Raw genomic sequence first — 25,603 nt, forward strand, 5'->3', positions numbered from 1 at the left:
ACCTGATAAAGTAAACCTTATCACACGTGTGTACAAGAAACACAGGGTATAGGATTTGGCACTATCCCAAGGTCCAATAGTTTGGCCACCTGATGCGAAGAGCCGACTCACCGGAAAAGACCTTGATGCTGGGGAAGACTGAGGGCAGGAAGTGAATGGGGGCGTCAGTGGATGAGATGGTTGGATGGCATCACTGACTCAATGGACATGAGTTTGAGCAAACTCCGGGAGACAGTGAAGGACAGGGAAGCCTGGCATGCTGCAGTCCATGGGGTTGCAAAGAGTCAGACACGACTGAGTGAACAAAACACGGTTCCAGGTGTCCAAACGGGTCTGGGAACATACACTCCACGGATAAGGAGGAACTACTGTTTATCTCACGTAAGTGAAAGCTCCAAGTCAAATTTAGACATTCAAATATTTTCCACAATGTCCACTTTGGGAAGCTATATACTGATTCTAATTATTCCTATCATAAGTAGTTCAAACAGTTCCAGAAATCTTCTAACTATCTCAATAGAAATCTAGGAACCAAAGACAAAAAATCTATTGCATTCTTACATTAATACTACAGTTTGACTCTAAGCTCCAACCCCAGAATAATTAGGTTTTCAAAACTCTTAAATATGTATCAGGTCTGACGACTCAGAACAGAATGCCAACTGCTACACAGACAAGGAAGATCAACATAATAGACATTTGGCTTAGTTGGACTTCTTATTAAGGCTTGAACCGAAGACATTTTAAATGTGCTCATAATAGCATTTTCTGTTCTGAACTTTATGGAAAGTATTTTCACCATCAACTAAAGACTACACATGCGGTGTGGACTTAAGACCATGTTAGAATTCTCTGGTCCTTAGGTCAAGATGAGGGCATGCAGGATTCTCAGAAGGGCAGAATAGTGGCTATATCACTGCATGAAAGAGGCAAAGAATGGAAATGCTTAAACAGAGAGACTACTCTTTTTAATTCCTACATGGTTCACACACTACCGAACACTTCCATTCTTTATACACGCATGTGTGCTAAGTCGCTTCAGCTGCATCTGACTCTTTGCCACCCTATGGACTGCAGCCCCCCAGGCTCCTCTGTCCATGGGATTCTCCAGGCAAGAACACTGGAGTGGGCTGCCATGCCCTCCTCCAGGGCCTCTTCCTGACCCGGGGGTCACTGAACCCACATCTCACCAGCACCGCCTGTGACTCTCTCCCTCGACTCCTGTACTTCTTTTGGTAAATGCTACTTTTCAGTTTCCTAAATGGAAACTGGGGCATTTCTGGCAATTCTGAGATCTCCCAAGGGCCGAGCACACTGTGAAAGCAATAGAGTATCAAGCTGGGGAGCACATCACAAGTCCCCTGAACCCATCCCTACTTTGTAGTGAATATTTCCACCACAAGTGTTACAAAAAGGTTTTACTAAGGAAACATCACTACATCCAGACAAGCACGTCTCAGGAAGAACGCACCTGAGTTCTGTGAACTCCTCCTACAGCCCCCCGAAGGCACCTTATGGCACATCTCACGTACAGCGGCCAGAGGGTGAGTGCCCGTGCGTGCTTGCTGTATTAACTGGACCGGGGGCAGGGACAATATCTAACCTCTTTTTACTTCCCTACATATTCGATGCAACTCCTTGAGAGGGAAAGGCACATTCACTTAAGCCTTACTAAATGAATAAGTAAATTGAAATTAAAGCCACAGGCCCCATCACAAAGTTGAGCAGCCGAAGAGGACCAAGATATGAGCAATGAGTACCTCTGAACCCTTTCCTGGCTAGAGTAGACCACCCCACACACAGTGTGCACCATTTATTCTTATGGCAGCCAACCAGCAAGGCCTCTTCTTAAAACACACAATCAAAATCTAAGCTGAGAATATAACTGCCCCAATTATGCACATTATCAACAGGGACCTAAGCCTTTCTTCACAGACCAAATAGTCACTTAAAAGTGTATGGCCATATACAATGGTATACTACTCAGTATAACAAGGAATGAGTTTTTGCCAGTTGAAATAATGTACAGGAACTTGGAGGGAATTACGTTAAGTGAAGCTAAGTCCAACAGAGAAAAACACATACTATATGGTATTGTTTACATGTGGAATCGACAGGGCAAGGGGATAAAGAGGTACAGACTACTACGTGTAAAATAAGTTATATCGGCATACTGCACAACACAGGGAACATACCTGGTGTTTTTAATAATTATAAACGGAACACAAACCTTTACAAATTGTGAATCACTGCTAAGCAGCTAAAATGAAGCATTGTACACCAACTGTACCTCAGTTTTTTAGAAAAGGGAAAACTTATGCTATTTTGTTTTAAATTAAATCATTAAATTATATTCTTACATATATTATCTACAGATATTAAATTATATTCTTACAGATCATTAAATTATACTCTTCATATGTGTGTGACTGAGCACACACATATGAACTTACAAATATTACCTACAGATACTTTTACACTAAGGCTGCAGGTTTTTCTGCTTGTGGCTTTATGATCTGGGGTTCTTCAAGGCACTTCTTTTTGGCAACTATCTTCTTTAGAATAATATGTTGTCGTTGTTTAGTTTCTAAGTTGTGTCCGACTTGGCAACCCCATGGACTGCAGCAAGCCAGGCTCTTCTGTTCTCTACTATCTCCCAGAGTTTGCTCAAATACTTGAACAAATTTCTTGTTAAGTCCATGTCAGTAGAAACATCCAGAGTATCTCTAAAAATTCTATATGAAAAAGCTGAGGAGTAAGTTTCCCTGTGACTAAAGGTAGCTCTAGATCTGGACCCCAAAAAAGATAACTGGCAATGGAGGCAGAGGGACGGGGGTGCCGGTTCTCTTAAACATCGAATATACGTAGAGGAGACTTATTGGCGAGGCCACTTTGCTTTTTCCTGGGTGACACTCCACAAAACTCTGTATGTAAATATGATAGCACAGACATTTTCAAAAGCCTCTTTTTAAAAACTGGAAACTGTCAAATAACAGGGTAGGCTGTGTGAGCCCTCTTGTGTTTTCAGTGCTATGACCTGTCCAGTCAGTTACCAAATAGTCTGAGAGCTGCCGCAGCTCAGCATAAAGGCTGTGAAAAGCCACACACAAAAAAACAAAACCCTAAGACTCCTGGCCTAGGTATGGAAATGCAAGCTCGCCCCCTTGAGACAAGAGGAAGAAAACACGGAAAATAATCAAAGCACAGGGAGAATTCAAAAAGATTTAAAATAGTCTAACACTGCCCTTACCAAAACCATGAAGAAACAAATATTAACACTGTTGTAAAAATAATTAAGAACGAAAATTGAGCTAATTTAATGTTTGGCCATGTAGTTTGTTTTTTTTTTTTTTTTTTTACAGGGAGTGGTTCTGATTGGGGAATGTGTTAAATGAAGACTAGACTTTCCCCGTAACCTAACACTCAACATACGGGATTTTATAGTTGGGCTTGAATGTATTTCTTCTCGAGTGTTTGGCTGCCAGGACCATGGGCATCCTGACAAGACTCTCTGGCTCGCTGAATTAATTCTTCCATATGGCTAACCAGCTTTTGCAATGATCATTTGGAAAAGGAATTATAGAAATAACCTCAATGAACAGACAGTCCTTCCTAATTACCTGGCCATACACTGAACAGATCCACAGGAGACACGGAGTACGCTGGTTTGGAGCACTAGGGCAGGCAAGCAGGACTCAGAACTCCTTCCTGGCCTCTGTGCTGCACATCCCCAAGGTGAACGGTCCCAGAGGCCTTCTGTTCTGGACTCAATATTCAGGGTCATCTCTGCACAGCATTCTTTAGGAAATAAATAGCAGGTCTGGAAAATCTTATTTATTCAGCAAAAGCAAACTCTTTGGACAAATACCATCTTGATGGTATTTAGCTACAGGTGAACAAATTATAAGAAGAACACGAGACTTCTTTTAAAGCAAATAAAAGTAGGTGCTAAAGTAGCCAAAGAATTGATGCTTTTGAACTGTGGTGTTGGAGAAGACTCTTGAGAGTCCCTTGGACTATAAGGAGATCCAACCAGTCCATTCTGAAGGAGATCAGCCCTGGGATTTCTTTGGAGGGAATGATGCTGAAGCTGAAACTCGAGTACTTTGGCACCTCATGCGAAGAGCTGACTCACTGGAAAAGACTGTGATGCTGGGAGGGATTGGGGGCAGGAGGAGAAGGGGACGACGGAGGATGAGATGGCTGGATGGCATCACTGACGCGATGGACGTGAGTCTGAGTGAACTCCGGGAGTTGGTGATGGACAGGGAGGCCTGGCGTGCTGCGATTCATTGGGTTGCAAAGAGCCGGACACAACTGAGGGACTGATCTGATCTGAACTGAAAGTAGTCAAAGGAACTTCTCCGACTATCATGGAAAGCATGGGAGTATGACGCAACTGTTTCAGAATCTTCATGTGTGTATCCATCATTCAGGGCTGTTTGTTTAAAACACGAAAAATCAAAGTGAGCTGAACTGCCCAGATGTATATCCTCAGGAGGAGTTTTCTGAAAACCACAGTGTAACAGAAACATTACCCGTACAGAAACGAGTTTCAGTCTAGCGTACAGAGTTAACTAGCTGTGAAATGAGGCTAGTTGCTTAACTTTCCAGGAACCATTTTTTTCCTTTATATTTCAGATAATCTTTCAGGTCCATTCAAATTTCTAAAGATCTCAGAACTAAAACCAGCACCCTGTCTCCCAACTTAAATTAATGCTAGCTGCTACTCCTGAAGCTTTTATAACAATGTTCAAGAAGCAGAATCTGCAGTTTGATTGCTTTAGGAACCACTGTTAAGTCACTGGTTACTTCAGTGAGTAAAAAAGATACTGGAATATGAAGTTATGAAACTAATTAATAGTAAGAATGCTAAGCTGTACTTACTGCATGTTGAGTTCCACGTACTTGATAGATATTAAGTCACCAGGGGAAAAAAGGACAACAAACAGTAATCTAGAACTGAAAAGAACTGAACTGAAAGTGTAACTAGTATTAAAGCTTTGGCAATACGTAGGGACAAACCATGAATATAAAATGGTGATAAAATGACTACTGGGAATGGACCATTCTGTGTGTAAAACCGGGCCTCTGGAATTGTGAACTACTTTTGATTCAATGGGGAAGTATCTGTCAGGACCATGTATCACGTGCTGAGAAACCTGAAGCATTGAATACACATGTGCTTTCTCTGCGGACACACAAGCACCAGTCTTGACACTGTCCGATTCCTTTATGCATCCTTTATTCCTTACGCAAAGCTATTTCCAGGTTTTCAAGACAGTAGCAAAGCGTTAAGACACACAGATTTTTTCCTGTTTTACATTTGGAAGAGGTTGATTCAGAGAAACAATGAGTCAATGAGGCAATGACTGGTTTATTCCCAAGGGCAATACACAGACTGGGCATGTGTCTGAAAGACCAAATTAAATAATCCTAAGCAAGTGCCACTCCACCCTCGACTACCATCACAATCTCAGACTGCAAGCCCAGGCTCCAGAAGGTTAAGGCCAGAAGACAAACAGGACAAGGAAGTCGAGATACCAAGTCAAAAGACACACTCGGGAGAGACATGAAACTCTCTGCTTCCTCTATGCGGTTTAGTAACAAGCTCCCCCACAGGCTGAGACCACTCAGAAGAGAAAAAATTCTACTTGCTTTCTCTTTCTTCTCATCCACTGAGGCACACATATTCTAAAGGCAGGGGCCGACAGATTACCACCACCCGTTTTTGTACAGCACATGGAAAAAAAAAAACACCAAAGAGCAGATTTTTACATTTTCTAGTGATGAAATAAAAAATTCAAAAAAGAGTTATTTCGTGACATGAAATCATTTCACAATATGACATGATTTTACAATATGAAATGATTTCACAATATGAAATTCAAATTTCAAAGAAAAGAAAAAAATTTTAAAAAGAAATTCTAATTTCTATGAAGCTTTTATCCGAACTGTCAGTCAAACGCTTGTTTACAGGCAGCCTCTGGCTGCTTTCACATGCAACAGCAAAGGCGATTAGCTGTTACAGAAACTGTACCTCCCACAAAAGTATTTATTCTCTGTCCTTTGTAAGTGTTCACAAACTTCCCTCCAGGCAAAGAACATGCAGAGAGTCAGATGGGGAAGAAAGGAGAAAATGCGACACCCGGAAGATGCAAAATGTGTGTCCACGCTTCCTGCTTTCGATCCACAGCAAGGGAGGGCAGGTCAGAGGTCAGATTTCACGACACTGTAAGAACGCTGTGAACGCTAGACCTGAAGATCCTCATGAACTAAAAATCCCATTAAAGTATGCTTTCTCTAACTACATGGAGTGGAGGCAGACACAAAGCAAAGATACCCCAGCAACAACAGACAAATTACATGGTTCTCGAATCCTGAGGCTCCTTAGGATAAGCCCACAGTAGAGAGCCTGGGGTAAGAGTTGGGGAGGAAAGCACCCCACTGGGCAGATTCTAGGTTAGAACCAAACTAGAAGCTCCCATTCTAGCAGGCCCTGACCTTGAGCTAGCCAAGGGACTATTTGGGGGTCTACTTCTTCTATCTGTAAAATGATGCCTGATGACCAACCAGAGGAGTGTCCTCTCTCTCAACTTCTAAAACTGGAGGGAAAATGAGAAGAGGAAAAGAGACGAGGAAAGGAGCAACTTTAAGTCAGTCAGACAGAGAAGAACTATCCAGTGACAGCCCTTATATCTGGAGTCTAAAACGAAATGATACAAATGAACTTACTTACAAAACAGAAACAGACTCGCAGACTTCGAGAAGGCACTTACGGTTATCAGGGGGAAGGATGGGAGGAAGGGATAGTCAGGCAGTTGGGGATGGACATGTACACACTGCTGTACTTAAAATGGATAACCAGCAAGGACCTGCTGTCTAGCACACAGAACTCTGCTCAACGTTATGTGGCAGCCTGGATGGGAGGGGAGTTTAGGGGAGATAGATTCATTTATGTGTACAGCTAAGTCCCTTCAATGGTCACCCGAAACTATCACAGCACTGTCTGTTTATCAGCTCTACCCCCAATACAAAACAAACAAAAACTCAAAACAGAGTTTTGCTCTCTTCTTTGTAATGGTTAAGATACAGTCAGGACAGAGCTATCCTCACAGGAAAGCAAAGGGTCTGTGGCCAAGCCTCAGGCTGTACACAGGACACTAATCACAGGACTTCATGTGGAGGACGAAGAAACAGAGGTATTTGAATTCAAGGATGTGAGTTTGTTCCTTCCCTTTTTCAGGGGCTTCTGGAAACAAAGACACATGTTACCCATGCAGGGCGTGTTCTTTTTTCTTTCCCCAGGGGCAAAAGCAACATTTGTCTGAATAATGCCTGCTGTACAAGTAGCCACCCAGGCATTAGTCATGAATATTATCGGTAATAAGGGGTGGGTGAGAACAGCCAGCACCTCCCTACCACTGCACTCCAACAAAATGAAGCTTGTTTATCCCAATCCATACACTTCAAACAGTTTGGAAGGGTACCGTTGTGTTTAGCTAACTGGGGTAATTCTATGAAAAATACTTAGCCCTCTGAAGAGCAAAAAAAACACACCCTCAAGTCTAGACAAGGATGGCTGATTTTCAGATGGGCAATGTGATTTACTCCAGTAACTTGATTTTCCAGCCAAAGATGTGCGTGGGTTTTTTTTGTTTGTTTGCTTTGGTTGCTTTTTAAAAAAAGAAAATCATGGCATCTAAAGCTTAGAGCACTAGCACTGTTCAACAAGTTTATAAGTTCTCTTGTTTTACAAGTTAATAGCTTCAAACAAGAACAATAATCAAGACTGAAAAAAAATCATTTTTGAAAACTTACTGAATACTAAATATAGAATTACCACATGAGCCAACACAACAATTACTAAGCATATAAAAACATATGTCCATACAAACGGACAGTTCGTTAGCAGTTACTATTCACAACTATTCAGCCAAAAAGTAGAAATAATCCAAATACAGAAAAAAATATGGTACATCCATACAATGGGGTACTACTTGGCAATAAAAAGAAATTAAATACTGATCAATGTTACAGCACGGATGAACTTTGAAAGAATACACTAAGTGAAAGAAACCAGTTGCTGAAGGCCACATGTTCTGGAACTGCATGTGCATGAGGTTCTGGAAGAGGCGAATCCTTGGAGACAGAAAGGAGGCTGGTGACTACTGGCAGGCGGGCAGGGGTGAGCTGCTGGCGAGGAGGGGCTCTTCCTGGCGTGATGCCAATGGTATAAAGCTGGGCAGCACCGACAGCTGTGCGACTCTGTAAATATGGTAGAAACTACCGCGCCGCGCACTTCACCTGAATGAGCGAACCGTATGGTTATGTGATTATGTCTGAATAGAGTTGTTATGAAAATCTAATAAACCTTTTTTTTTTAAATCATTAAAAATGACATACTTTCTATTTCCGTCAGTATTGGGTTTCAAATGAAAACATCATCTTCGCTATCAGTTTCTATGTAAAGCAAGAAGAGTCAGGTTTAAGAAGTGTCAGTAGATCCCTTTTTGTGGTAATTCCCATCTTGAGACATGTTAAACCTCATGACAAACTGGAAAGTCTTGTGCTCACAGGGAAAAAACCCTTTTCATTACAACCTCCCAGGGATCCCTGCAGGGATCTAAGACATCCATTCTAAAGCGACGCTGTGTAAAAGCTTCACCGCACCACGTCCACATTTGTATAGGAGGGAACAAGGGAGAAGGGGAAAAACCCTACTGTGAATTTAAAAAATCCCCCCGACAACGCCACAGAGCAGACACAGCAGAGCAGGCTAAACACATTTTGTGCTCGCACAGACTCACCGCCTGGGTCTTCGGGCCTGGTTTCACCTCCGGCGTAGAAGTTCTGTTTCCCAGAGCCACCTCTTCAGAAACTGAACTCTCCCGGGTGTTACTCAGAAAATCCACTTCATCTTCAGCTTTCGTGTCGGGCATTTCTAGGGAGAGCAAGGTGGTTACAAAGTGCATTTGAAAAATTGATTCCCTGGGCCTTTCTGTTTACACAACTTGCTCCAGGTTTCATGCATTTTGTTTGCCTTTTTTTTTTTTTTTTTTGGCATTAAACAGCAAGTATTGTTTGGGAGCTGGTGTCATTTCTGGCTCTGTGCTGAGCCCTTGATCACAGGGTTGTGTGGTTTTCTCCAGCCTCTGTGTGGGTTTGTAGCTAAGGGAAGATCTTGTTCAATGCCTACTGAACTTCCATTTTCACTATTAACTTTTCATGATGATTCTGAGTGTGGTGCTTACTTGCACATGGAAAAGAAAACTCACAAGCTTTAAGGGAACCGATTAACAACTACAGCTAGTAGTCAGTCCATTTTATTATCACAGAGGCAAGACATACTTGCACACGGCAAGAAGAAAAGAGCTGATGAGAATGAGATACAGCCTTTGGGAAGAGTCTTTTAAAAACATACTACACACACTCATCCACCTAAAGTATCCTGAGTAAATTAGACTTTGTTTTAACTTTTATTTCTTTCCAAACCAAAACACAATTACAAACCAGCAGGTCCTTTTCTTTAGAAAAAGTTTCTCATGTTTTCTTTAGACTGATGCTTAACAGACCATACGGTAGCGGTTTTGTTCCCTGACCACCATATGGTCAAGCTAATACAGGAAGGAAGTGATAGAATGATGCCTGAGACAAATTTAAGCTTTGACACTTTTTTTTTAAAGGGGACTCTGATGGCTGAACAGTCAAAATTCATCGTAATAATCCAAATCCAAATCCAACTATCATTTCGATTTCATCTTGAAATTTTTCTATGATTATTAATCTAGTGATACTACTACTCTGGCAGAGAAAAATGCTCCCTACAACAGAGGGCACAGAGGTTTCTTTCACCAAAGACTACATTATATAGTACAGTATATACTCAGTATATAATAATGAAGTATATTAAGACTATTCTAGGGCTGGGAGGTGGGAGAGAGGCTCAAGATGTAGGGGGCATATGTATACTCACAGTCGATTCAAATGGCAGAAACCAACATAATATTGCAATTATCCTCCAAGTAAAAATAAATCTAAAAAATCATTGTATTCTAATAGCACACTGTGACATGTATAAACATCTACTTTAGATTTAGGAAAGCTATATTACTATAAATGAATACTTGTGAGTCTCCTTTCTTTGCCTTTATTTTTAAGTACATAATCTTACTAGCAATTAAAAAAAAAAAAAGCAAACGTTTTGTTGTCCAAAGAATGAAAATCTGTCTTCCATTTTATAATATGTGATTAAAGTTTAAAAAAAAACAATCTGACTAAGCAATCCCCTTAAATATTCCTTGATTAAAACATTTCTACGTGAGTAAGACAAGTTTTTTTTTTTTTGGAGGGGGTCGGGGGGCAGGTGTTGATTTTTATTTCATTTATTTGGAGATATGATTTCTCATAAATCCTTACTACCTGATGATAGTATCCATCACCTGAAAATATGTATCTTGGCAAGCAGCACCCAGTCACAGCAGTTAACAGAGCTTACTGGGACTCGCAGGGTGCCGGCAGCCCCACACAGAACTGGCGGGGCTCCGTCATGCAATCCTAACTTCCCAAAGCACCACAGGCAGTGCTGTTGATACCTACTGGGCCCTGACCTCTCGTTCGAATGAAGGTGTGTGATTCCCTCCTCTCGATTTCTATTTGGCTCTGCCGATGGCAGTATATAATAAAAACAGAGGCCAATGCTATGTGGGCCCTTCCAAACCAGCAGTTACACCGATGTCTGCCCACTTACAAAGCAGTAGGGTTAAATTCATTAGTGAAATGTAAACTTCCTAGAAAATACCCTTTGGTCTGAGATCACACTTGGGTGCTTTTTCTCTGGGGCAACATGACCAGGGACTTTCCCCAGTCCTGGCTATTTTCTGAAAAAAGCACCCCTTGCTTTATTACTGGCTACTTCTCCCTGTCCTTGGAGGCCATTAGCATGGAGCACACACACAACTGCTCGAGGCATCAGAAGTAACTCTCCCACACACATCCACCCACTCCAAACCCACAGACACTGTTAAAACTGGATTTCTGTCTCATTTCCCTTCCTACAGCCTTAAAATCTTAGATGCAATTCCTTAGCATCCTTAATATATTTGTGTACTACTAAAAATCAAAGTCTGAAACTCTTCTTGGTATCTGCCTTTTCTCATAAGGTACTCTGGACACAACCTTACTTAGTCTGTACTTACTTGGGTTAAATTCTGACTACTGAGCCGGAAAGAGAAATAATTCCAGCCCATGTGGCCAAAGACGCAGCACCCAAATGAAAAGAACATAGCCGGGCATCAGCTTACAGCCACTCCCATTCTTCTCAAATGTCAACCTGCCAGGGCCCCCAAAATAGACCTGTTGTTGTGCCTTATTTAAAAAATTAGAGACCTTCTTATTTAAATCCTGAGACTGACAGTGATAGAAATTTGTTCATGGCTAACAATCCAGGATATTAAGAAAACAAAAAGCCTGAAGCCACCAAAACTACTACTATGGGTTTCTTAAATCCCTCAACTGGAAAAACAGATTATAAATGGTTAAAAACCCTTTATCAGGAGAAATGGCCACTGTGTTTAAATGGCTCTTTTTCCAAAGCAACTTCTTGCCTTCTTCTGTTGGTTCGTTTCTCTTCCTGCCCCACCCCCGCAACGCTTAACACACAGCTACAGTAAAGGGGTTTTTCAAAATTTAGAAGGAACTGCAAAAACAGTTGGACGATAAAAACAAAATAGGCTTCTTACCTATGAGAGTCTGGGGGCGAGCATGGAGATAGGTCCTCTATCTCTGGGAACAGGTGGTGGTCTCAAAGTGTGAACTCAACTGAACTTGAATGACGTCAAGAGTCAAAACCCAGTCCGACTTCAGTTTAAGCCTCAGCCTCAACCCCCAATAAGAAGTTCTATGCGGCTGGTCTCTTTCCACCGAGCACCAGTGGCTTCTCTTTGCTCTCTCTCGACATGGTCACCCACAGAGGGAACGGGGCTGCTGCCGTGTGAGCAATCTGCTCGCTGCAGCTGCTTCCCCGAGATAAGCAGACACCGCGTCTGCCCTGTGACAGGAGCGCAGCAGGCCAGGCTCGGGCGGAAATCCTGCATCCAAGGGCCTGCGCGGCGCGGGGTCTCCAGTTCCCAGACGGCTGGCTGCCCGAGAGCCACCGGCAATGGAACAGGAGGCCTGCTCCTCGGGCAGGAAGAGTAGGGCGTTCCCGTCCCCCCAGCCTCCACCAATGACCTGATGCCACCATGGGGGATGCTGGGCCATCGGCGTAGAAAGATACTGCCAGCTGTTCTGAAACCACTCTGATTCTAAATGTGCTCAGGACACAGACCAGGATGGCGGGCAAAGAAAGGGACTTTCAGGTTTGTAAATAAAACACACTTTGTCGGCACTGTGTATCACGGTTCTCGAGAAAAAGGACTAAGACACGTGATTCAAAACATCTGCTCCATCCCTTTATCATTTTGGAGCACCTGGGATCGCAGTACTGTTTTCCAGGTTAGGAAACTTGCAGCTGCTCCAGTGGGACAGACAGAGCATTTGTAGGTTCTGAGCTATCAAGCCAGGGCTCTGGAATACAGGAAGCAAAATCTGTCCCAGTCTGACATGACGTGTCTCTCCGGATGGTGTTGATTGGTAGCCTGGCAACCGACCCAGTGAACACATGGCCTCTACACAGCAGTGACACTTGTATTTCTACCAGCACATCCCAGAGACTCTGAAGGGAATCTATCCCTCAAACGGTTGCTGTGTACTCTGTGTGGCTTACCTGTCTCTGGTGCAGGTCCTTGGACAGGCAGAATAATCTCTGGCTCCTCGCTTCCAGTGAAGCACTGCTCAAGGCTCCCAGAGGCTTCTCTGCCACCACTGTCCACCGGCGGGGTCTCCGCAGGCTGCAGGGAGCTCGTCTCCCCGGCAGAAGCACGTGCTGTGGGCTCCGTCCCTGGGCCCGCCTTGGGAGGCCTGGGCGGTGACCCGTGCCCGAGAGCCCCCTCTGTCATCAGTGCTCCAGAGGCCTTGACTTGCTCTATGACGGAATCCACGATGCGGCTGGCAGCCTCCTCGATGGAGTTGGCACCCTCGGGCCGATGCAGGGCTTTGGTGGAGACAGCGCAGGGCAGAGCGGGGGCACCCCTTGCCTCACCCGAGGGCCCCATCTCTGGGGGGCGCTCTCCGCCCGCAGGCTGCGGCGGGTCATGATGCGCCTTACTGTCCCCCTGGGCCTCCTGCAGGCCAACAGAGCCACAGTCTGCTCCCTCCAGCTTCTTCTCCCCACCCAGAGGCGCCACCAGCTCCAGGGGCGCGGTGCCCTGGGGGTCAGTCATGCCTGCAGCTGGTGAAGCTCCAGGCAAACCCAGGATCATATTCTCCTCCTGGCAGGACGAGGCGTCTGGGGCATTGTGAGATATATCCTTTGTCCTGGCCCCAAGGGCTTCTTGTAGACCACGGACCCAGGCACCGTCCAGCGCTGCATCTCCACTCACCTCACACCCAGCGCTCTTCCCCGGGGACGGGGTGTTTTCCACCTCAACAGCCGGAGCCAAAGAAGCTGGACGGCAGTTCTGCGCCTCGGGCCCACCTGCTAACAGACTTGGCACTGGAGCTGAGCTGCTCGGCTCTGCACCTGGGGCGTCCTGGCTGGAGTGTGCAGCTAGACCGGCTCCTGGTGGCACCAGGCTCTGTGCGGCCCCACCTCCTGTCGGCCGGGAGGCTGCTGGGGCCACTTCCTTGTTGGGTTTAGCTTCTGCATGAAGACGGGCCAAGGGTGTGCCCAGGGAGTTGCTGGGCTGCGGCACTCTGTCCTCTGCCCCAGGCTCTTCGGGGACCCCCGGGGCCTCTGGCACAGGAGGCGGTGGTCTGCGCTCTTCCTGCGATGCTCCAGAGCAGACAGCGCCATCCTCAGTGGTGGGACAGGTCCTGGCTTTCCCCTCGCCTCCTGGGCCCTCAGGAACCACCTGAGTTTTTCCTCCTTCAGTCGCAGTGGTCTGACCCCCAGGAAGCAGGGCAGAGGCAGTGGCCCCCTCGACGGCCGGGGCTTCGGGGGCCGCTGTGGGGGAGGGGCACTCCTGCTCCCCAGCGAGTCCTCCGGGACCGGTGTTCCCCATGCTGGGCGGCGGGTCTAGGGTCGCGGGGGGTGGGCCCAGGCCCGTTGTGCCGCCTTCTGGAGGCTGCTCCTCCGGACGTCTTGTGTCTCCGTCAGGCCCATCTCCACCACCTGTGTGTGGTTGGAGGGCTGCTCTTCCCTTTTCACTCTGGGAGGGGACAAGCGAGAGTGCGTCATCTTTGGTTACTGATTCACTGCCTGCCAGAGAGACAGTACCGCCTGGCGTCACAGCCGGGCATGACGCCCCTTCTTTCTCAGCCGTGGGGGGAGCGGCCTGTGGGTGTGGAACCACCTCAGCCGGATCTGCTGACGATGTCTCCGCTTTCAGATCTTCTCCTTGGCTTTCTTTATCTGAAACTTGGAGAGGAGATGCAGCCACACGTTCTGGGGTGTCTGGGGTGCTCTGGGTGGAGCTGGCCTGTGGGCCGCTCAGGCAGCTGGCAGGGGGCGGGGGCCGTGTGCCGAGCTGTCCTGTGGTTGTGCTCTCAGGCTGGGGGGCTGTGTCGTCACGATGTTCTGCAAGCGACACCCCACTAGACGTCCCTGTGCTTGGCTGACACCCAGGGGCTGTGCAAAGTTTATCACCCCCAGCTGCGGAGCAGATGGGTGACTCGCTGTCTTGGCTGTGAACACCAGATGACTCCGCTTCTGATTTCGGGGCAGGCGTCACACCTCTGTGCGGCCCAGGCAAGGTTAAATCAGAGGGCGACCCTGGTGCGCACATGCTGGCTAAGGGAGTGTTGGGTCGGAGCCCTTCTGAAACTGTGTCGCCTGCAGCAGCTGGAATTAACTGAGGGTTCTGGGCTCCTGGAGTGTGAGCACTCTCTGTACAGCTTTTAGAAGTTTCGGTTTCTGCAGTTTGGTCAGTGGCAGCTTTGCCATTACTAATTCCAAGGATCGACTCTGCAGCTTTGTTAGCATCCAGGGAACTGGCGGCCCAGACGCCGTCTGGAAGGCTGGCTCCATGCACAAGCTCGTCTGTGACTTTTCCGTCAGAGTCTCCAGCTGTGCTGATACCAGAGTCCTCAAATTGTTTCTTCATAGTCTCTTCCACTTCAAGCATGCTCCCCCCGATGGCAGCATTGGGATGCACGAGACCATGTTCCCTTTCTCCTGTAGCCTCGGGGGCACTGGCACCTGCTGGTGAAGCAACCACCAGCCTGCCTCCAGAGCAGGCCTGGGCCACGCCCCCCTGCAGGACGCTGCCTGGGGACCCCAGGTTGGTGGCCACTGCCGAAGACGTAGTCTCTTCATCTCTGACTCCACAGGACGGAAGGCCTTCTGGGCCCTCTCCTCTGCCATCAGGCACGCTCTGAATGCAGCTGTCGGGAGCAGACGCCGCCCCAGGGTCTGTGACAGGTGCTGGCCCCACCTCACCTCCTGTTCTCTCCACGCCTGTGCTCTTCTTCCTGCAGGAAGGGTCTGTATCCTCCTCCTTGGCCACACCTGACAAATCACAGGAGCTCTCAGTCTGCCCCACGGAGCTCCCCCGGCAGCGCTGACAGCTCTCAGCAGCTTCAGGAGAGGCAAGCTGCTGGCTGGCTGTGGGCTCGGACGCTCGGGGAAGAAAGTGACCATCTGCATCCTGGTCACAGGGGGGACTTGAAGGATCCTGTGCTGTCACCGCTGAGGGCATGAGACTGTCCATCTGCTTGAGGTTTGTTTTCTAGGAGGAAATAGAAGATTTTTTTTTTTAAAAATTGACCATGAGAAAAGATGTCACTGACATGGGAGACAAGTCACTAGCATTCTGCCCTTCTAAAATCACAGGATGAGCCAACCTAAATAAATGCCAATAAACGCTCCCTCGGCTCTGACCTCAGTTTCCTCTGATAGCTGCAAAGATGCCAAGAAAATACAATATGGCTATTTTCTATATTATTGACTTATTTTAGAAAGCAGATGAAAACTGAGCTTCAAAAAACCTTATTTTAAAAAAGCACAGAACTGATCTTCAAATGAGCAGCTGAAAAAGCTACCTTTTATAGGGCCTTTAGAGGGGCAGAGGCAGCTTCCTTCCTGCCTTGTATATACAAGTAAAAACAAATCCTGACCAGTCTGGTAAACTCTCTCTTCAATCACAAGGGACAGACAGATGCTCCCATGCCCTGAATTCTTACCTAGGAGTTACACAGCATCCTTCAAGCTCCAAAACAGGCTCTGTTCAATCTAGGGTAACTATTTTAGTTATGGGGCTATAATAATTTCAAAAGAATGGCATGATTCAATTCTTTCTTTCACTTTCTGATAAAGAGTTCCTCTGTTCCTCTACTACTGAATATTAAACAAATAACATATCAAACGAGCAATAGGGAATTTTTCGTTATTCTCAGATGGTACTGTGCTTTGAGAATATTTTATAGGTCATCTCAAAAACAGGTCTTTGCAACTTGAGAAACAGACATGACAAACTATGGGAATGGTTAGAACAATCGTGGTTAATAACCTGGTGCAGAACGCTATGCTGTCATATATTCCAAACGTTAACAGTGAAGACTACAGTGAAATCGGAAAAAGATATTTATAATGTTTTAGAAAATAAATAAAACAGTTAATCTAAAGTTAAAATTATGTAAAAGCCACAAGTACATGTTAGACGAAGCTTAGGAAAAAAATGGAGAGAAACAAAATACGTCTGATCGTTAGAGTGGGTTTACCTCTGTATCTAAGTTTCAGGAACCCTTAGAATTGCACTGTTTTTTTGAGTTACATGGTTTTCTTTCCTTATTTATTTTTCGGCTGCACTGCACATCCTGATCACAGACTGAAGCCGGGCCACAGCCGAGAAAGCCTGAAATCCTGACCACTAAGCGACGAGGGAGCTCCCAGAACTATTTTTTGAAATGCCTGGTGCGCTCTTCACTCGTATTCGCTCTGTCAGGATAATCTCCCGCACACACTGTGTGCCGCCCTCTCACTCCTCCACCTACTCGGCCCCTGAGCCTCCAGTCCTCGATCATCACCTGCTCCTGTCTGCGTGCTGGGTCTCATGTGAAAGTTCACATGTGGAGGTGTAAAACCCGTCAAGCTCACTCAGGTCCTTCTAATAAGACAGTATGAGAAAAACAGATTTGCACTGAACTCTGCCGTGCTACGCTTCTTTAAGAGAACTCAAAAATCGCTTGCTTCCTTCCTCCTGAGATGGTGACCAACTCCAAGGAATTATGAAAACAGGTCATGGAATTTAACAAAGGGCGAACATGACAGAATGGGGATCTGGAGAAAAAAGTGGTATGGCCTGAGAAATTTTAGATGCTCCTAACACATGTATCTTCTCATAGCTCTAATTTCTCATGGTTTCCAGGAAACTATTTCCACATCTTGCGGGTAGCTGTGGCATCTGCAATCTGCTGTCTCTGAATGGACTACCATTCACCCAGTAGAAGAGCTCTAAAGAAAACCTGAGTTTTCAGCCACCTCCAGAGAGGAAAATAAAGTGACACCTGGTTTGGAATAAACACAACCCGGAGAGGCAGAGGCGAGTGCGTCTGCAACCCTGCCATGAAGTGTCCTGGCCCGCTGGTCTCTGAAATAAGGTCTGCTCCCAGAGAAGCTGACCCCAGGTGACCTTAAATGAAATTACTGCCAAGAGTTTTCCAAATCAAATCAACTCTGAAATAAAATGGGTGGAAAAATTATCTAAACTTAGCCTTTTAGATGTTACGGCCAAGAGCGATGTATCCACATGACGTGTATATTATCCATAATAAATGCCACCAGGGAGTCTGTAATGTTTTTATGTCTGGCAACAACTTTATCTTGAAGGCTTGAGTGGATTATAAAAACCTTTATTTTTTTAGTGATCTTTTTACTGCGCAACTATCAATTTAAATAGAGCAGCATGGCCATCACTCACTGAAAGAGTTGAGGGAAGACTGTTCCTTAGTAAATTTGGTTCCTGTTCTTTAGCAACAATCTCAGAAACAGTTCAGCTCATTTTGTTTTATAAAGTTAAACCAACAAATTTACAGTGTTAAACAAATTTCCTTTTAAGCCAGAAAATTTTAGCTCTAGTTGTTGCACAGTTCTCAGTCGGCAATGTGTATGTGTATCTTTCATTATTTTAAAAGCCTGGCAAAAACCAATGAAGAATTTTCCCAGTCTCCTCTTATTACTACCCCAGTGCTAAGCTCTATCGCTATAAATGCTGACTTCGAATGCAGCTAAAACTGCTCTACAGGTTTCACAATCTCTGAGGGAAGCACGGCTATGTTCTAATTATGGCAAAGCTCACTGGGGGAAGGGGTGAGGGTACCAAAGACTGAAAATGGAAATTTTCTTCCTTACCATTAGCTGCTGTTGGATGTTCATAAGTTTAAAAATATGTCCAGTGCAACTGTCTCCAGGAAGTGGGGGCTCCTGGTGTGGTTCAGACTCGGAGGTTAGCATATAGACGTCCAGCTCTCGGTGATGCCTCACAGAACAGTCTCCATAAGGGATTTCATAGGACAAACTGCTCCAGGAGTCTGGTTCTCTAGCATCCTCCCTGGAAAGAAGCAAATGCTGGTTAAGGTATACATATGCATGCGTGTGCTCAGTCGCTCAGTTGTGTCTGAGTCTTTGCAACCCCACAGACTACAGCCTGCCAGGCTCCTCTGTCCATGGAGTTCGCCAGGCAAGAATACAGGAGTGGGTTGCCCTTTTCTTCTCCAGGGGATCTTCTTGACCCAGGGCCCAGGGATTGAACTCACATCTCTTAGGTCTCCTGCACTGGCAGGCGAGTTCTTCACTATTAGCACCACATGGGAAATTCCAATACATATGTATATTCTTTATATAATACATTCAAATACACTGTAATATATATATTAATATATAAAAACATACTAATATAATATACATATATAGTCAGCCTCTCAGGGACAGGTTAAATTCTCTCTTATGTAAAATTTCTAACCTCACTGCTCTTTGAGGCTCTGCTCCAGAAAGTTGGTTTGCACAGTTCCCAAGTAATTGAGACATAACTTCACAAGAAGTCACAAATGGGCTAAATGGAAACTGCAGGATTCCTTCCTAAGGATGTTCTTTGATCAAGATAAAGAGAAGACTGGGATTTTGAAAGAGTTAATATTATGCTAACAAACAAACAATGAGGATATGTAAGAATGGTTTTCCTCTGGTTTTCAAAAAAAGGAAAAAAAAAAAGCAAGTCTTCCTAAGCCTTTGTCTTAAAATGGGTTACAGCACATGCTAATTGTGGTCAATTTTACTGAGAAGGGAAGAAATTAATCGCTCCAATCTACGCAAGGTCAGTCCAATTTTTGTTAAAAATAAGTGGAGGCTGTATCCTCAAAATTCGCAAAGTCAAAACTATATACAAAAAATACTATAATGTCTTATCATACTATACTTGTCAATATAATTATCAAATCCTATATTGAATAAAGCACTTGGTCCCAATAACACAAATTATAACTTTTTAAATTTAAAAGATGACCAACTCAGCTCAACTCACATCATTGCAGATACATCTCAATATTCAAATAAAGCTGAAAAAGGCATAGCTAAGAAAAAAAGCATTTCTGGGACAGACCTCAAAACATGAAATCTCTTTACATGGTTCTAATAAACCAGTATGTTGACAAAGTGTCCCAGAGATTCTGGAAGAAGGCAGAAAGTGGTGTTGGGGATCACTATCATGTTTTAAAAAGGAAGAAACAAACGAATTAAGACATAACAGACATGTCACCTACTGACACATATGAGGGGGAAACATTACTTCAACTGTCAACCCAGTGTTTCGTCCACTAAATCATACCTGTCCGTCCTTAACAATTCACCAGGAAATACATGGAATTTGGAAACTAAAAATACGTTATAGTAGAAAATCTTTAACAAACTGGAGAGCCAGATACTGGCTGAAGGTGACAAAGCTGTTTCAGAAGAAAACTATTACAATTTCCATACTCAAGCAAGACTCCCAACGGCTGCTTAATATATGCCATGCTAAATATCTTACTTATTTACCAAGTAAGACTGCTAGTCACTCAGTCATGTCCAACTCTCTGAGACTCCAAGGACTGTAGCCCACAAGGCTCCTCTGTCCGTGGGATTTTCCAGGTAATAATACTGAGGGGGGTTGCCATGCCCTTCTCCAGGGGAATCTTCCCGACCCAGGGATCGAACCTGTGTCTCTTATGTCTCCTGTAGCGGCAGGCAGGTTCTTTCCCACTGTGCCACCTGGGCTGAGGTGACACCGTCACTAGCTCTGCTTAATTCAGACATGACTGGCCTATCTGCTCACTCAGATTACCACATACAACCTTGCTCCGATCAGGAAAAAAAAATTCTTTGAAAACACAACTTAACTTATACAGTACCATACGGTGTGAATCAAATACACATCCAGCCAAGAGGGGGCTGCTGGCCAAGGCAGAGGCGATTAAACAGTGACACAGTCCATTCCTGGCAAAACGGCATTTTCTACCAACCATGTCACTATTAATTCTCAAACTACTTCTTCTGTCGTAAGGAAACCTTGGGAAACTCCCTGCTGGACCCACAGTCTGCTTACCTCTACCTTTCCCACGCTCTCTTGCTGGAGGAATGCGCACCTGCCACCCCAGCGCTAACCCTACACCCCGCAACTCATCAGCCACGTGGACGGCTGTTGTTTTCAAGTCTACCTGGAAACCAAGTATGAGTTAGTGCAATTATCCTCCCACTGGCTTCCACGAATATGTGCTGCTGTGGACACTCTTCAAACCCACCTTGCCTGTCTGTCAGGGTAAACCCCACCACTGGGCAAGTATTTACGTGCCAGCATTCTTTGTGCCGGTCAACCGACCCCAAATCCTTGTCCTGCCTGTGGGAGTTCGTGGACTTAGCAAGGGAGATAAGAGCAATCAGGATAAAACACCCAGTGTTCTGGAGAGAGCAGGGGTGGTGGAAAAAATGAAGAAGAGATGGGGTTTGCAGTTTTAAATGTGGTGGGTCAGGGAGAAACTCAATGAAGTGACCCTGAGGCCAACACATTTTCTGCTCTGCATTCAGCACTGTATAAAGCCTTTACTGGATCCACAAATAAAATCCAGCAAGGCTTCATGAAAGTGTGCTACAACATTAAGGACAATTGTTACTAAGAACTGGATACAACCTAACCAAGCCAGTAACTAGAGGGCTATCTGATTAAAGAAAATATCTACACAGTATTACCTGTGTGCCTAGTCTTATAAGGGAAAGCCACTCAGTTGCATCTGACTCTTTGCAACCCCAGACTGTGGCCCATCGGGCTCCTCTGTCCATGGAATTTTCCAGGCAAGAATACTTGGGTAGCCATTTCCTACTTCAGGAGATCTTTCCAACCCAGGGATCAAACCTGCGACTCCTGAGTCTGTCCTGCATTGGCAGGTGGATTCTTTGTACCACTGAGCCACTAGGGAAGCCCTAGAGACTATTCTGTAGCCATTAACTATAATTCAAATAACAGTTCAGTAACACTGAAATCTATATTCAGCAAAATAAAAAAGGCAAAAAGCGTTGAGCATAAACAGTAAAGGGCACAAATTAAAACAGTGTTACAGTGGTTGGGTTACAGGTTTATTTCTTCTCTGGATTTTTGCTTTACTTTTTCTTCTTTTCTATTTTTGGCCGCGCTGGGTCTTTGTTGCTTCTGCATGGGTTTCCTGTACTTGCGGTGCACAGGTTTCTCACGGTGGTGGCGTCCCCTGTTGCAGAGCACGGGCTCCAGGCACAAAAACGACTTCAGTAGTCAGGGCTCCCGGGCTCCAGAGTGCAGGATCAGAAGCTATGGCGTGCAGGCTTAGCTGCTCTGTGGCCTGTGGGATCTTCCCAGACTAGGGATTGAACTTGTGCCTCCTGCACTGGCATGTGGATTCTTTTCCAACGAGTCACCAGGGAGGTCCTCTTCTCTAGATTTTAATTCATGTCTTAAGTAGTTTTTTAAAGTCCCTATTCAGCCAGGCCTCACTGCTGCTCCAGATCGCTTTTTACTCATGTGTGTTAATCCATCCCCACAGGGGTTACCAAAACGTTCTGTAATTCCCTCAAAGACCCAACATTAACCTCATCTACTTCATCCTCAGGTGATCTTTTCTCTCTTCAGAGTGAGAAGCTCAAGGCCATGAACTAACATGAACTAAGTCCACCTTTGCCCAACATTAAACACGTCTGCACAACTCCTCTAACTTCAGGGCACCTCTCTGAACGGTATGTTTGCCCTGGTCCCCTATCAACTGCCCTCTGGTAACCAATTCAGGCATCGCCCCCTGGATGCCTGTAGCTTCCCACCTGTTTCTGGAGCGGTTCCTTCCCCATCTGCCTACAAGTACCACGAACACCCCAGCAGACAACGGAGCGGAGGGGAGAAAGGGCAAAGTGTGTGCCAGCAGCAGTCTCACTCCAACCTGCACCAGCCAATGGGGCATCTGACACCGTCTGCAGGCGCTTCTCACTGCCATACGTGGGGGCGCGGCGGTTGTCCCCCAAGGCACAGGACCACACCCTACGGTACAACACAGAGTCATCAGGCCCCAAACTACCAGTAATGCTGGCATTGAGACTCTCTGCTGTAACCCCTCTAATCTGCATACAACACCCCCCCCAACCCCTTCCCTTCTGCCTCCCCACTGGCCGTTAAAACAATTAAAGGCTTTGCCATTTGGAGCCTACTCTCTCCCTTGGCTGCTTGCCTGGTGGCACAGGGGTAAAGAATCCACCTGCCAAGTGCAGAAGATGCTGGTTCGATCCTTGAGTTGGGAAGATCCACTGGAGGAGGAAGTGGCAACCCACTCCAGTATTCCTGCCTGGAAACTTCCGTGGGCAGACAAGCCTGGTGGGCTACAGTCTGCTGCTGCTGCTGCTAAGTCGCTTCAGTCATGTCTGGCTCTGTGCAACCCCATAGACGGCAGCCCACCAGGTTCCCCCGTCGCTGGGATTCTCCACGCAAGAACACTAGACTGGGCTGCCGTTTCCTTCTCCAATGCATGCAAGTGAAAAGTGAAAGTGAAGTCACTCAGTCGTGCCCAACTCTTCGCGACCCCATGGATGCAGCCTACCAGGTTTCTCCGTCCATGGGATTTTCCAGGCAAGAGTAGGGCTACAGTCTATGGGGTCGCAAAGAAGTCTGGCACGACTTAAACACCACCACCATCGCCTCTCCTATGGCTACTAAGACTTCTCTGTCATGGGTCTCCATTGACAAAATAAACCCCCAAATCCAGTGACTTTTTCCCCCACTGAGTCTGAGTTTCATAGAATCTCAAAGTGGTGACCTGATTCTTCTTTTAAAAACTTTTCCTCACTTGATGCCCTTAAGAACCCTCCTATTCATCCACTGTTTTCTCTGGCTTTTTCTTTCTCTTCTCACACCTTAGTTGAACACATGTCAACTTCCTGAACTTGGGCTTCTACTAAATGGCAGGCACTTTGCTATACGCCAGGGCTACCAGGATAAGCATATCTTTCTCAAGGATAAACAAATACCGTTCTAAGGTCAAACACGGATTCCTGTCCGGTGACCACAATGTGGCTTACTGCTGTTACTGCCACCTCTGTGGAAACAAAAAACAGACTCTCATGGGGGTTTTACCCCTGTGTGGCATATTATGCACTAAATACAGTTCATTGACTTTACAATGCTGTTACTCGTAATAACAACATCATTTTAATGTATTACTAAGGAGGAAAATAATGGTTTTGAGTTAAATTATGACACAAACTAGAAAAATATGTATCTTAACAGAAATAACACAGAGTATAAACATAGTCAACTGTTGCTCTAAATACTGGTAGGGGTGGTACAAACAGTTCAAATAAACAAACGGTCCCAACGTCATCTGCTTAACTTCATGTGGACACTGGCCTGTGAGCCCCTAGTTCTCAACACACGGGCAGCAGATACACGTGAAAAAGGCCAGCTCGGAGGCTTGAGATAAACTGCAACACAAGTCACCCGAGACACTGGTTTTCCCACTTCTATATAGTTGAAGAGTTTCAAACAGAAACATGTGCAGAAACAGAGCTGCTCTGCCGATGGGCCAAGAGTGGGCAGGAAAGGCAGGGCCCAGGCCTCCCCGGCCGCTCTCCCGCAGAGGTGGGCTGGAGGCTCCTCCCCACGCTCTCAGTTCCGAGGGACAGGCTTTCTTCCCAGTTTAAGTTCACTTTCCTTGTTCCTAGGTAACTACTCCCCGTTCTCCTGATTAGAAGCGCTCTCTATGCCTACAGTTGGTAACTGACTTGACCCTTTGCTTGCACTGACATTCTGGCCACGGAGAAGTGTGTGTGTGTGTCTCTCTGCAACCCCATGGACTGTAGCCCGCCACACTCCTCTGCCCATGGGATTTCCCAGCAAGAATAGTGAACTGGGTTACTGTTTCCTTCTCCAGGGGGACCTTCCTGACCCAGGGATGGAACCCGAGTCTCCTGCACTGGCAGGTGGGATTCTGCAGCGCTGAGTCAGTCACTCGGGCCTCGGCCTTGTATTTCTGCCGTGAAGAAAGATACGCCTGGGTATCTAAACTTTACCTCAGAAACACACACCAGGATGTTATGCCATCAAGTCTGGCAGGACAGAAAAACACACCGCAAATTCACTAGAATTTCTGGTTATTTCAGCTGGTGGATTAGGAGGCGCCAGAGCCTCAGATGAGGCTTTGAAAAGAAAAACAAACAAACAAATAAAAACGAGAGAAAGAAAATCTGTAGATGAAGGCGTGTAAACAGTGCAGGGGGAGGGGAGCGCGACAGATCTCCGTGACCTCTCTGTTTTCACCCCGTGAGGACACCGCCGCCGCGAGCCAAGCAAAGGGTGTTTCACTACCAGCGGCGTCAGCGGCGCAGGGCAGGCGGTACTTCCTTACAACATCACAGGCTACTGTGCGTCTCGGAGGACCTCTCGTTGGGTTACACTCAATCACGCCCCAGAATAGACTTCAAGATATAAAGGACTGACGCTGTGAATATGGGAACCTATCAAGCATCCTGTTAATATATTGTTTTCGAACCATTCTTGGGCACCCTGAGTTTTATCTGGAGAGTCCAGCTCGACTCCTAGAGAAGTCTCCCACCTCTGAGAGCTGAAAGATCTCTCGTGTTGTCCTGCACCTTCTCCACTCCCTGTAACCCCTAAGGAGGGCCAGGACCTCCTGTCTTCTGACTGGCTGGGTCGCACTGCCCTGTTCCATCTCCTGACACATGGCCCGTACTCCAGTATTTGTTGGGATTTCACTCCAGGGCAGAAAAGTAGGGATATACTTTGTAGACAAATGGTTTGGGATCACAAAGAATGCACTCTGTCTGAAGGGACAGATAAATCATTGCTTCAAAGGACAAAATGCTATCCATCTATTGGCGTGAGCATGCTAAGTTGCTTCAGCCATGTCCAACTCTTTGTGACCCCACGGCCTGCAGCCTGCCAGGCTCCTCTGTCCATGGGATTTCCCAGGCAAGAATCCTGGACTGGGTGGCCGTGCCATCTTCCAGGGGATCTTCTCGATCCAGGGATCAAACCCACATCTGCATTGGCAGGCGGATTGTTTACCG

The 25,603-nt window shown here is 45.9% G+C and overlaps 1 protein-coding gene across 12 annotated transcripts in view; it reads right to left on the reverse strand.

Moving 5' to 3' along the window:
* Nucleotides 1-25,603, reverse strand: part of AKAP13 (A-kinase anchoring protein 13) — a 322,494-nt gene that overhangs the window by 133,147 nt on the left and 163,744 nt on the right. For all 12 annotated transcript variants that reach the window (XM_044933352.2, XM_044933353.2, XM_044933355.2 and 9 more), the window contains 3 exons: nucleotides 18,389-18,587; nucleotides 12,767-15,767; nucleotides 8,811-8,944 (listed from right to left, as the gene is read on the reverse strand). In XM_044933352.2, the coding sequence (XP_044789287.2) occupies nucleotides 8,811-8,944; nucleotides 12,767-15,767; nucleotides 18,389-18,587 (3,334 nt within the window). The remainder of the gene's footprint in view (nucleotides 1-8,810; nucleotides 8,945-12,766; nucleotides 15,768-18,388; nucleotides 18,588-25,603) is intronic.

This window comes from Bubalus bubalis, chromosome 20 (assembly GCF_019923935.1).
Source record: "Bubalus bubalis isolate 160015118507 breed Murrah chromosome 20, NDDB_SH_1, whole genome shotgun sequence".
Classification (NCBI taxonomy): Eukaryota; Metazoa; Chordata; class Mammalia; order Artiodactyla; family Bovidae; genus Bubalus; species Bubalus bubalis.